A 12,348-nucleotide genomic window follows, 5' to 3' on the forward strand; every position below is an offset into this window, starting at 1 on the left:
GACTTAAGCACTCCTATCCTAAGCTATTACAATATGGCTGAGTGGATGAATACTGTAATCAAAAGACTCAAGTGCAAATCTCAGCCTTACCATGAGCCCATAATTTATCCTGGAAAGAACGTCTGTCAGCACAATTCTATCCAGCCCTTAAGAAGTTCAGTTCAGCATGTCTTTTACATCAGTAAATGGACATCAGGTTGAATTTCTGTTTCCCAGACACAATGTGAAATACCCCACAAGATGAGACGAGAGGGAAACGGGATGAACATTGCAAAGCATAAGTAGGCGAAGATATCTGTGTAATGTTACATCATTTTCAGCTCTAAAAGCTGTGTTTTGCACGATCCCCCCACCCACCTTAAATCAAAACAAACTAGAAAAACAGAAAGGATTATCAATCATGGTGAAACAGCTGAGAAGGTAGGGAAAATCAAGCTTTTATGTACATTTAACATCTCTAAAATACGTTCAACTTGAATAGTACAGTATTAATATTAACAATCCTTATAGCTAGTGCAGCCACAGTATTATACAATTTGCAGCAATGAAGGGGTGGGAAGTGGGGAACACACTACTGGCCATCTATTAAAGACAGAGACTGTTGACAGACATATGGACTCCTCTGGCATGTAGTTACAATACCGAGAAGCCCAAGGGGACAAAAACAACAGGAAAACACCCAGCGGTAGCATCTATTTACATGCCTGCAATGTGAAGCAGTTCTGCAAAACAAGAAAATACAAGAAAATTAACTTTTTTTCCAATAATTACTATTTTCTAGCAGCATAGCCATTCCTAGCTCCGATAGCGTTCTATTTTGACAATGTAAACGTTTCATTCAAAAAAAACACTCTGTTCTTCCTGGATGGTGCTGGAGACCTGTAGTAAGATTTTTTTTTAAAAGAAGAGGAATCTGGAAATTAAGAAGAGAAAGTGCTGAGAATGCTCCATACTCTCTTGTCCTGTAAGCCATGATGCTGAGATGCTTGCACCCCTTTTGGAGGAAAATCATTATTCTGCCCTAGTCAACAGAAGAGTGGTCCTCCCAATTGGGCAACTTTAAGACTTGTGGACTTCAACTCCCAGAATTCTTCAGCCATCCCATGCTAGCTGAGGAGTTCTGAGCGTTGAAGTCCACAAGTCTTAAAGTTGCCAAGTTTTGGAGAGGCTTCTTCTATAGATGATGGATATTCCCATATTTCTATTCTAGCCATGCCAATTAAACAGTTTCTTGAAAAGGTGGACACATCAAAGAACTTCATTTGGCTCATTTATACTGACTTCCTAGCATACGAGTTGAGGAACTACAACAGATCTGACTTTCTTACTACCATTCAATAGTGAGAATGGTAGGGTAGTTACTATAGCTTAAATCAGTGATGGCGAACCTTTTTTTCCTCGGATGCTGAAAGAAGATGCGGACATGCTATTGTGCATGTGTGAGTGCCCACACCCATAATTCAATGCCTGGGGAGGACAAAAACAGCTTCCCCTGCCCCCGGGAGGCTGGAAATGGCCTGTTTCCCAAGTTCTGGTGGGCCCAGTAGGCTCATGTTTCGTCCTCCCCAGGCTCTAGAGGCTTCTCTGGAGCCGGGAGAAGGTAAAAACGCTCTCCGCCATCCTCCTGGAGGCTCTCTGGAAGCCAAAAATGCCCTCCCAGAGACTCTATGGGAGCCAAAAATCAGATGGCCGGCACACACATGCAAGTTGGAGCTGAGTAGGGCAATGGCTCGCATGTCAGCAGATATGGCTCCGCGTGCCATCTGTGGCAGCCGTGCCATAGGTTCGCCATCACTGGTTTAGATCCATCTCACTCCTTGCCCCATGTTCTTCCATGGCATATTTGAAAGCATGTAGCTTCTGATACAGCACTGACCACACATTATTTTTTGTCATTCTCCTCAAGCTTCTGGACAGCATTTTAAGACTTGCCCCAGGTGTTGTATTAAGGAACCTAGTTCAAACATACATGTCTATTACTATTTGACTGTGACGTGTATCATAAATTAATCGTATTCATATTTTCCGGTATCAGGAGAGTTCTTACAGTGAAGTCCAATCCTATGCACAATTTTCCATGAATCAGTTGGATGAGCTAGTCTCAGCTTAGGATACGTGAACCAGTTCTTTGGTAAAACTTTAAGCTTGGTGAATCACTGCACCTTGGAGTTTCAAGGACCTAAAGTTTGTTTGTGGAATGCAAAGGCACGGTTTTTGAGGGCATTCCTTCTCTACACCAAATATTTTAACTGAAGGCCAGTTGGAAAAACATTGTGTGGTTTTCTTATTATGTTTTGACTCTTTGGACATTCCAGTCGTTTTCAGGCACAGTTCAAATGCCTGAAATTCTACAGAATCTAAACGCACCTGACTTATACAGAATTGCTATTTATAAATCTACAATTTTAATATATGTTAATAAACATTTTTCGGTTTAGCAAAGCTAAATAAAGTGAAGCCATAACACACATTGCCCAGTATCTAGAAATTAGAATTCAATCACGTGTCTCTATATGCTTCATTCTGCTATGAAATGAAAGCGTTCATTTCATGGATGCTCTTGAAATGCTGGATGCAAAGGCCATAATTGTATATAGTAGCTACAGCCATGTTAACATGCATAAAAACTTTGGGCTCGGTCTATCAGAAAGTTCTTGTGTGCACGCTCCGTTTGGCAGGAGAAGAAGCTGAGAAAAGGTGGCTTTCTGGTGGACTTGGCCCATTTACTTTTTTTTAAAAGCAGCTTTGAAAATATGGTATGAACCACAGCAGCCTTCCCCAACCATGGTTTTCTTCTGATGTGATGGGGCTTCAACTCCCAGAATTCCCTTTGAATTCTGGGGCTTCCAATACATTTGGAATGCAAGAGGTTGGAGAAGACTGAATTACATTTTAAGTTTAAAAGTACTACATTTTTGAGACCAGCCTTTCCAACGTGGTGCCCAACTATTATTTTGGGATTACAACTACAATCACTGGAAGCTGGTTATTATTCTTTTATTAAACTTACATGCTGGCTTTCCAGTGGGTAAGTACTCTGAAGGTGATTACGTTATCTAATCCATGTTAGCGAGTTCCAGGTTAGAGAAGGCTGACCTCATTAGGGTTTGTTTTTTTTTTGCATTATAATGCCACAAAATCAAGTTATTTCATTTCTTACATATGGTGTATTTGTTAATTATTTTGCTACATTCTTTTGAATACAAAGCTTTTCGTGACTGCATATCAGCCCTGACATTATATCACTGAATTAATATTATTTCATCACTTCTACTACTTTACAGTTTTACAGACTTTTTAAAAAAAAATGGAAAGGAAAGCTTTAAAAAAATAAACAAGATAAAAATTCATTCCTGTCAAATATGTCCTTCTCATTTAATTTAACTTCTTGGTTCCTTTCAGTTTTTGATTTCCATCCCGGAATCTACGATGCCTCTCATGTAATAGCTCACTCACAAATCTGAAATACGTTGCCTAGGATCCAAGGAACAAATTATACGTCGGTATCTTTGAACTTGATGAGTCCTTGCTCTGCAACATCCCAAACACCTTTTGCAAGATAATCAAAGCATTGCAGAGAATCTCCAGTGTTGAACCCAACAGCAAAGTCTGGAACAACTACAGAAGTCCAAGCTGTGCAGACATGCTGCTTGTCACTGCGGCCAGTTATTTAATCTGGTGGTATAAATGGACTGCTGCAGTTCTGTTAAGATGGAACAATGGACTACTGGAATGAATACCACAGCTGCTTTTGTCCAAGTGACAATCATCCTGACAATTTTCCTTCTTCAGGGACTACCGTAAGTCCAGTGCCAGACAGCCCAACAAATTGAAAGCTATGCTGCTGTTGAACAACTTCATGAACAGAGTCCACTGCATTCTTGGTTACATTCTTAAATATTGCCAGCTTTTTATTTTGGGGGTTTAGGGGTATAATGCCCAGTAAGCCCACACAAACACACACACACACACTCAGGAAGGCTCAGGATCTTTGTCATCACGACTGCCTCATTTGTTTTGCCTTCTCCATCTGAGCCTAATTTGAACCAAGGGCTTGAAGGAGATGTCGAGACAAGGGGAGGCAGCTACAACTTCTCTTTGCTTCATTGGTACTTGGTATTCTTTGGATAAGAGATGAATTCACAGGGACAATAATCAAGTGACACGTGCAGAGATGTTTGGGGTGGGACACCTTCAACATAAACCTGGGTTGATGCCTGATGATGTTAAGGTGCCAGCAGCTCTGCCTATATGCCACCTAGATATTTATAATCAAAGAACCCAAGTGTAGGTATGGAGGGTTTCATATTAATTTTGCTTAAAAGTTATAGTGACAAATTTTCCATCCTTTTTCCTTTCCAGATTTCCATGCAAAAACACTTGGCGTCTCAAAGGGTTGAATGTCTATGAGTCATACCAGATGGACCATTTCTTTATCTTGTTTTCTTTTTGAAGACATCTGAAGGAATAAATAGTGTGCATCACTTCTGAGGCAAATACACGTTCAATCTGGGGCTGGCCCAGGACTAAGAATGCAATTGGGGTGTTAATTTTGTTACAAAGAGGAAGTCATACCTAATCTCCCCCAGCTGATCCTTTCTTCTGGCCAAATAAACCTTGAGCCTGTGGTTTTGTTTTTTTTTACTTTGAGATGTTCCAAATTACAAAGAAAATTGCATTTGAGAACCTAAGAAAAATTAACCAAGGAAGGCAGGCTCTATTGTGAGCAAACCCTCATCCCACTGGGAATGTGAGCCACGGTTGACTTTGAGGCTTTGAGTTCTACAAGCCAGGCACAGGCACTTTTGGTTTTCCTGATAATTGCACGAAAAACAGCAATTTTACAGATGAAATATTTAATGAAACTGCCCGTTCCAACGTATTTCATTTCAGCCTTTTAAATCACAGTTTGAGGACCCACAAATAGCTCCCTTATAACGATGGGCAATTGTGGTATGTAATGGCACAGCACTCGTGTAACAAAATACTGCATGAATCACTATTTCCAGCTGTTGCTCTGCTGGGCATTTTTCCAAAAACAGCTGTCGGCTGTAAGGACAGAGGGTTGAACCATATGTATGGTCTTATTACTGGCCTGAATCTGGCATTGTTTCTCATTATGAATAGGTACCACGCCGAACCACCAAATCATTGTCTTCTCATCCTCTTGCCTTTTTAAGTCACCCTAGGCGACTTAAGGCCATAGGCAGCTCTGAAATCTAACCTACAAAACCATGCCACCTTATCATCACTCTTCCTAAGGGTCTATACATACTAGCTCTTCAGCCTATCACGATAAAACAGTCTGTGGAATGATGCTTTTGAAGGACGGTGAAGACCTTTGGAATCTTCATTAAAAATATACAATGCTTGTGGTTCCAGAGTTTTAGGAAAATAGTGGGTTAAATGTAAAATACTTTTAATAAATAACTCTTCTGCAATGTAAAAAATAAATGAATATTCCCTTTGGCAGTAATAGCAGATATATATATATATATTATATGTGTGTGTGTTTGTTTGTTTGTGTGTGTATGCGTGCATTTATGTATACACACAAATAAGTGTGTGTGCTTGCGCGTGCATGTGTATGTATAAATATACGCACACGTGTGTCTGTGTACACCCAAACACACCTGTACACATATGTAGAAAGATATGTGGCTCATAAAATAATAGCATTATTTGACAAGGGGGGGGGGGGAGAAACACCTCATATTATTTTCTTCTTTCAACACTCCTCTTTTTTTCAGTTTCTGAAATCAAGATTTCCCGTCAGTCCATCACCAGTTGGATGAAATTGAAAGTCACTTATGTCCCAGGTAAGCTCCGAGGGTGATGCAGGCGCCCACCACTGCCAGGCTAAGAATCGTCTTCAGAGGCAGCCATGACAAATCAAACAGAGGCCTGATGTTGTTGCTGTACAGCTCCACAAAGGCATCCTGTGTAGAAGGAAAGGATAGGGAAAATGATGAGAAACATGGGAGAGGACATGCTATAAAACACCAACAGGCACAGCTGGTATTTGCAACTGCTAAAACCAAACCAGCCTACAAAACAAATATCAAAGATGATCCTTTCATTCTCATTCCTGGAGGAATCTGTTCAATTTGTGGAAGAACATAGAAGACTGACGGCAGAAAAAGACCTCATGGTCCATCTAGTCTGTCCTTATACTATTTCCTGTATTTTATCTTACAATGGATATATGTTTATCCCAGGCATGTTTAAATTCAGTTACTGTGGATTTACCAACCACGTCTGCTGGAAGTTTGTTCCAAGGATCTACTACTCTTTCAGTAAAATAATATTTTCTCATGTTGCTTTTGATCTTTCCCCCAACTAACTTCAGATTGTGTCCCCTTGTTCTTGTGTTCACTTTCCTATTAAAAACACTTCCCTCCTGGACCTTATTTAACCCTTTAACATATTTAAATGTTTCGATCATGTCCCCCCTTTTCCTTCTGTCCTCCAGACTATACAGATTGAATTCATTAAGTCTTTGCTGATACGTTTTATGCTTAAGACCTTCTACCGTTCTTGTAGCCCGTCTTTGGACCCGTTCAATTTTGTCAATATCTTTTTGTAGGTGAGGAAATTCCTGCTAGGTGCAGCAAAAGAATCCCCTGCCTTTTAGCCAAGATTAAAACCATTGCCATCCATAACTGTCAAGCAATATAGTAAGGGCCCGTTTGGTCTGGTGGTTAACGCACTAGCTAGAAACCTGGAGACCATTAATACTGGTCCTGACTTAAGTAGGTGCATCTTGGGTCAGTTGCTTGGTGATCTTGAGCCTGTCACACTCTTTCAGCCCTAGGAAAGAGGCAATTGGGAAACGACTTATGAAATCTTATCAAGTAAACTGCAGGGACTTATCCAGTCAGTTGCTTGGTTATCAATACCTGGAATGGAGAAGGGGAAGAGGAGGAGGAGGAAGAGGAGGAGGAAGAAGAGGAAAAAGAAGAAGAGGAATAAGAATAAACATACACGGTATGTTTGTGTGTATGTTTGCTTTTAATAATGGGGTTTTTAGCGTTTTTTAAATTATTAGATTTGTTCTTACATTGTTCTTGTTATTGTTGTGAGCCGCCCCGAGTCTACGGAGAGGGGCGGCATACAAATCTAATAAATAATAATAAATGATAATAATAATAAGAAGAAGAAGAAGAAGAAGAGGAGGAGTTGGAAGAAGAAAAAGAGGAAGAGGAATAATAATAATAATAATAATTCCCCTTTATTGGGATAATAAAGCTGGCATAATAATCTGCTTAAATGTTAGTTTCCAATGTTTATTCCACACAAATTCTCTGAACCAAAAACTTATTCTATATTGTATAGCTTTTCTAAATCTCCCATCCTCCCAGGTAGGTTCTCTGGAATTGCCTCTTTTTCAAAATCACGCTTGTTATCCAACAGCAATGCCTTCTTGAAACCAGACATTTTTATTTGCTGCTGTTGCCATCAAAATTGTATTTGGTGCCCCCCGGAGAGGGGCGTCATACAAATCTAATAAATTAAATTAAATTAAATTATACCTACCCAAGTGGACACAAAAATGCAAATTTGACTTTGGGGATTAAAGCCAGTAACTATCACCCACATTTGAGTTTTGGTTTATCCTTCTAAACCTCCTCCGAAGAGCCTTGAGAATGTGCCTTACTGGCAAGGTAATAAATTAAAAAACGATGAAACTAAATCTTCTCCCAACTTTAACTGCACAATTCCTTCTCCTCTGTCCACTCTCCTAATCGAGAGAAACATCAATAGCTTGTAGAAGTGACAGCGGCTCTAAAGATGAGCAAGTTACAAGTTTCATCAACTCTGCTAAATGCCTAAGCAAGCAATTATTCTTGCTGGCACATTTAACAGCAAACACAAGATGGCGCATCCTCCTTCTTATGCCTTGCAATTCAAAATCGAGTGAATTAAAATCTGAAGGAGAACTCCTTACGTAAAGGAACAGTCAATTTTTAAAATTTATCTTCCCAAAAGAGGGAACAAATAACAGGCAGGCTAACTTGTATTCTGTTATTTTTTGGGGGGGAGGGAAGGGAAACCATTATCCTTTTCATACCAAGATTAGGAGTCCTTAATACCACTAAAATGACCTAAAATCAAAACTACCTACATTCCCTTACTTGTAGCATCTATGTGCAATCTTCTATTAGCAATTTTTAAATAAAAGATTTCTGCCAATGACAGTACAAAGTTAAACACTTATCTCTAGGCTTGCTTTTCAAGGCATGAAGAAACAGAATGGGCAAAGCTTTAAGTATTCTAAAATAACACTATATTTTTTATTTGGTCAAGGACATTGCTGTACCTTGCAAAGCTTGAGGGCTGGAGATAATAGAGATATGCAATCTAAGCTACATGTTTTCTGGCAAATAACCGGGTTCAGGCCACATAGTATTTGTATAAAAGTACCGTACTATCAAAATTCCAGCATCGCCTTAGCCAACCACCTGCAGGTTTACTTTGCCATTAATTAGCTAGAAGATTTACCCTGATATATAACTGAATGCAGTTATGGCATGTGAGAGATTCTTACAGGATTTACTACATAATCATTTCCATCTACAATGTTGGTGTGCTGATGTCTGAATCATGAACAGGCAACACTGCCTTGTGATACACAGCCTTGTGATAAAGATATGTATAAATGTCACTGGGTACCCTAGTCACTGTTGTATAGAACAGCCTTTGAATCCCAGCGACCGGTTAGGTCCCACAGAGTTGGCCTTCTTCGGGTCCCGTCGACGAAACAATGTCGTCTGGCGGGACCCAGGGGAAGAGCCTTCTCTGTGGTGGCTCCGACCCTCTGGAACCAGCTCCCCCCTGAGATTAGGATTGCCCCCACCCTCCTTGCCTTTCCTAAACTCCTTAAAACCCACCTCTGCCGTCAGGCATGGGGGAATTGAAACATCTCCCCCTTGCCCATGTTGTTTTGGTGTTTGATTGATTGTGTGCTTGTTTTTTATATATATTGGGGTTGCTTTTATGAATTTTTTAACCTAAAACTGTAATTAGATTGGTAAATATTAGATTTATGTATGTAGTATTTATGTACTATGTACTATTTTTGCCATTGATGTGAGCCGCCCCGAGTCTGCGGAGAGAGGCGGCATATAAATCCAATAAATCTAATCTAATCTAATCTTTGGGGGCTTTTGAGTACATTTTTGACTCCTGGTGGTTGGTTGTCTGCACTTTTCTTGGCAAGGTTGTTAGGGAATGGTTGCTCTTGCCTTTTTCCTAGGGTTAACAGGGTGTGACTGGCCCAGGTCACCCAACTGGCTCTGTCCTAAGATGAGCCTTTCACAGCCTTCTGTTTCCAGCTTTTGTCTTGACTACTATACCGAATTGTCTATACAGTTTGTTTGGTATTTAAAAAGGCTCTGCATTCGATTCTTCCAAGGTGCATCAGAAATGCACGAATATAGTGTCTATCCTTAACCTTTTCAAGCAGTTAACTTCTGCGCAGTACTTAGGAACTGTGTTCAGTTCTGGAGACCTCACCTACAAAAAGATATTGACAAAATCGAACGGGTCCAAAGACGGGCTACAAGAATGGTGGAAGGTCTTAAGTATAAAACGTATCAGGAAAGACTTAATGAACTCAATCTGTATAGTCTGGAGGACAGAAGGAAAAGGGGGGACATGATCGAAACATTTAAATACGTTAAAGGGTTAAATAAGGTCCAGGAGGGAAGTGTTTTTAATAGGAAAGTGAACACAAGAACAAGGGGACACAATCTGAAGTTAGTTGGGGGAAAGATCAAAAGCATCATGAAAAAATATTATTTTACTTAAAGAGTAGTGGATCCTTGGAACAAACTTCCAGCAGACATGGTAGATAAATCCACAGTAACTGAATTTAAACATGCCTGGGATAAACATATATCCATCCTAAGATAGAATACAGAAAATAGTATAAGGGCAGACTAGATGGACCATGAGGTCTTTTTCTGCCGTCAGACTTCTATGTTTCTATGTTTCTATGATCGTTATACATATAGGTGAGCCACCACAGATTACAACTTTCACATCAATCCCCAAGATTTTTCATTTAGTTGGTTCTCACCGTGCAAACTTCTTTTTACTTTCCTGCTACTCCTCCTGCTTTTCTGAAATCAGTAGAAGCTACTCCATTTCGTGGTTTAAGTTATTACGAAGTCAAATCGTTTTCCACAAATAAAAGGACTTTTAAAATGGGCATCCCCATTTAAAGTCCAACTTGGAATTGGGCAGCAGATAAATTCCACAAATAAAATAAATAAACAAATCAATCAGTAAATAAATCCCAGAACTATGTATGTTCTTCTACAGAGTCCTAATTCTTTGCAGAGAAGTTAAGGTAACCCCCTTTTCAAGCTGCCTTCGTTAGCTGCTTATAATTGTAGCCTGTTGTTTTGCTACACTTTTTCCAGTTTACTGATTCACATATGCACATATTCGCTATTTGGTGAAAAGCTTTATACAGTGGTACCTCTACTTACGAACTTAATTCATTCTGTGACCAGGTTCTTAAGTAGAAAAGTTTGTAAGAAGCAGCAATTTTTCCCATAGGAATCAGTGTAAAAGCAAATAATGTGTGCGATTAGGGAAACCACAGGGAGGGTGGAGGCCATCTTTCCTCCCAGGAGATTCCTAGAGAGGCCCCACAGAGGCTTCTCCCCATCTTTTCCGGCCCTGTTTCCTCCCAGGAGATTCCTAGAGAGGCCCCACGGAGGCTTCTCCCTGCCTTTTCTGGCCCTGTTTCCTCCCAGGAGATTCCTAGAGAAACCCCACAGAGACTTCTCCTTGCCTTTTCTGGTTTCAGCTTCAGAGGCTCGGGTTTGTAAGTGGTAAATGGTTCTTGAAAAGAAACAAAAAAATCCTGAACACCCAGTTTTTCATCTGGAAAAGTTTGTAAGCAGACGCGTTCTTAGGTAGAGATACCACTGTATAAGTCTAAATCAAGAGTAAGCGTTCATTAATGATGTCTGGTCAAACCTAGTGATCAAACCTTGCGATTAAAATGGGAGATCCTGAATTCAAGTCCCTTTTCTAGCCACGAAAGCCAAATGGGTGACTTTGGGTTGGTCACACTCTCTCAGCCCAACCTACCTCATAGAGTTGTTGTTGTGGAAAACCTGGGAAGAGGAAGGTGTGTTGGATAGGTTTGCTGCCCTGAGTTATTTGTAAAAATAATAAAAGCATATCCCACTTTTATTATTTTTACATTTACATTCAATTACATTTTACGTTCATCATTTTATTATTTGTGTGGGTGGGTGAGTAGGTGGGTGTACTTGCCCTATTGATGCTAATTTAATGAATGAAATGCTTAAAAATTGTGAAATTATTGCCTTGCTCTTCTGGATTTTGAATCTTGGGGAATTGTGGTGCAGCATAAACTGTATTGTTCTATTGTGTTGGTGTGGAGTCAGTTTGACTGTTGGAAAGTCATCTTATCTATACCTTCTCCCTTCTTGACATCCACACCACATCTACATGATCTGGATTTGAAGAGGAAAAGGCGACTAAGGGTGGGTGTGGCTCATACACATAAGCACCTGCTAACTCTTTCTTAAATCAAATGGTTCTATGTTAGGATTGTGCTGCAGCTGTGTGGACCTTGGAGAAGACCCTGCTTCTTTAAGGAACTGATGATGAGAGGCGCTAAGGAAGCAATGCCCCCCTCCTCCAATGCTGCAAGTCACCTTTTCTTAATTCAGTCAGAATTGCTGCAGAGCTCTTAATCATTTGGCCAGTCCGGTGGCTCTGTTGCTGGGTTGCAAAATGGATTGAGTTTGCTGCATAATCTGACTAACAGATGCCTCATGTTACATCCCTTTCCTGAATCATTAATATTGATACCCTAATGTACAATGTGGAGTACAAGCAAATTGTGCAGAACTTCAATGCCCTTGCTGCAGACCCCCCCCTCCCCGTGATGATTTCATTTAGCACTTTGTTCTGTTCAGGAAGTGGAAGAGCTTGATGAAGAAGGAAAGCCAGGCTAATTTTACGTTCAAATGAATTCACAGCGAGGGGACAAAAAGCTTTAACTCCTGGATTCCTACTTCAGTGGGAACTCATTACAGCATTAATTTTAATATTTTTGTGATACCTCTGTGCCCCATTCATTGCAAACACAAGTGTGTGGTTTGTGCCTACCCTGAAGATGTGCTGTATTGACACAAACAAAGTGTCAAAGCTCAAAATTGTGGCAATATATAGTGATACCTCATCATGCGAACTTAATTAGTTCCGGGAGGAGGTTTGTAAGGTGAAAAGTTTGTAAGATGAAACAATGCTTCCCATAGCAATCAATGGAAAAGCAATTAATGCATGCAAGACAAAACT

General features: G+C 40.1%; 1 protein-coding gene across 2 annotated transcripts in view; it reads right to left on the reverse strand.

The window, feature by feature from the left end:
- Positions 1-414: 414 nt before the first annotated feature.
- Positions 415-12,348, reverse strand: part of BCL2 (BCL2 apoptosis regulator) — a 230,853-nt gene continuing 218,919 nt past the window's right edge. Inside the window, exons 3-4 of one of the 2 annotated variants that reach the window (XR_011558682.1) lie at positions 5,710-5,939; positions 415-722 (exon numbers count right to left, since the gene is read on the reverse strand). Coding sequence is in view for 1 of the 2 variants with exons in the window: in XM_070747149.1 (XP_070603250.1) it covers positions 5,805-5,939 (135 nt within the window). In the remaining variant the exon portion in view is untranslated. Of the gene's footprint in view, positions 5,940-12,348 lie in introns of both variants that reach the window. The other variant, XM_070747149.1, reaches the window with a different exon arrangement.

The sequence above is a fragment of the Erythrolamprus reginae genome, chromosome 3, assembly GCF_031021105.1.
Source record: "Erythrolamprus reginae isolate rEryReg1 chromosome 3, rEryReg1.hap1, whole genome shotgun sequence".
Taxonomy (NCBI): Eukaryota; Metazoa; Chordata; class Lepidosauria; order Squamata; family Dipsadidae; genus Erythrolamprus; species Erythrolamprus reginae.